General features: G+C 31.2%; 1 protein-coding gene across 1 annotated transcript; it reads left to right on the forward strand.

Moving 5' to 3' along the window:
• The first annotated feature begins 6 nt into the window (after positions 1–6).
• On the forward strand, positions 7–960 carry LOC109590897 (PRELI domain containing protein 3B-like). The gene is made up of 4 exons (XM_020006742.1): positions 7–60; positions 466–536; positions 583–688; positions 910–960. Exons 1-4 carry the CDS (start codon positions 10–12, stop codon positions 958–960), a joined length of 279 nt encoding a protein of 92 aa, XP_019862301.1. The 5' UTR covers positions 7–9.
• The last annotated feature ends 203 nt before the right edge of the window (positions 961–1,163 follow it).

The raw sequence follows: 1,163 nt of genomic DNA on the forward strand, positions 1-1,163 counted from the left end.
ATTCATGAAATGTCTGAGTGTGACACTCTTAGCAAGACACTTACCATCTCTGCTGTTAATGTTAGTAGTTTTGTTAGATAATCTTTATTACCATAAAGCAAGAAGTTTTGGAGGGAATTAAATTTGGCAAATTTTTGCATTTTGATAGCCATTTGCCAAATAAAATCTGCCATTTTGAGCCATTATGCGCATGTTCAATGGCACGTGGCCACTAATTTGCCAAATTAAAATTCACCAATCACCAAAATGTAGCAATTAGCCAAATTTAAGTCCCTCTAAAATTTTACCACTACGGTATTCTTTTATTTTAAAATGTCTCATTTTGCTCCTTCAACTTTAATGTATTTGCTGTTTAGTCTTAATACAAGTAAAAATGTATATTACCGTGACTAATATTATTGTCTACTCTTGTTATTATGTATTGTTACTTTATGTAATCTGTTCACTGGTTCTTTCATTTGGTAGGTCTCATTAAGAAGTTTATTTAAAATGAGTGAAGTCCTGCAATACAAAGTACATCCAGAGGATCCATCAAAGTAAGCCAATGCTGGTATAATACTAATAATTATTTGTTATTGTTAGGACTATACTGCATCAGCATACTGTAATGAGTGTTCATGGTGTTCCATTGCTAGGAGGATTATTAGAAACTATGATACTCAATTCTTATGAGTCTGTTATATCAAAGGCTCGTCTTTATGCATATGGCCTACTTGGTTCAGAATATTTTTTGTGACTGGATATACTGTGTTAAAAGAATCTTTCATTTGTTGTTGTGCTATTATTTGCTATTCAGTTACAAGCTGAACCCAGCTCTACTGAGCACTAGATTTTAAGAGCTTAATATGTAATAATAGCTTGTGTGCATTATTGCACTTTTTGGACGGTAAAGTTTATTAATTATTATAGGGAAGATTGGCGGTAGAAGACAAAGCAAAACAGATAAAAAATGAACTGTAATTTATTTTATAATAATTGATTTTAATTTAACATTAATTTGTAATGTCACCATTAAGATATACAGCCTGTGTTGTGGTATCTTGTACTTCAGTTTATACTTTGTATATTCTTAACTTCTTATGAGTATTAAAATGTTTCATGATTGAGAAGTACATGTAAGTGTATTCCTTAGAAATAAGGGTAGGCTAAATCTTGCATACTGG

This window comes from Amphimedon queenslandica, unplaced genomic scaffold (genome assembly GCF_000090795.2).
Source record: "Amphimedon queenslandica unplaced genomic scaffold, v1.1 AMPQUscaffold_9314, whole genome shotgun sequence".
NCBI classification, from domain to species: Eukaryota; Metazoa; Porifera; class Demospongiae; order Haplosclerida; family Niphatidae; genus Amphimedon; species Amphimedon queenslandica.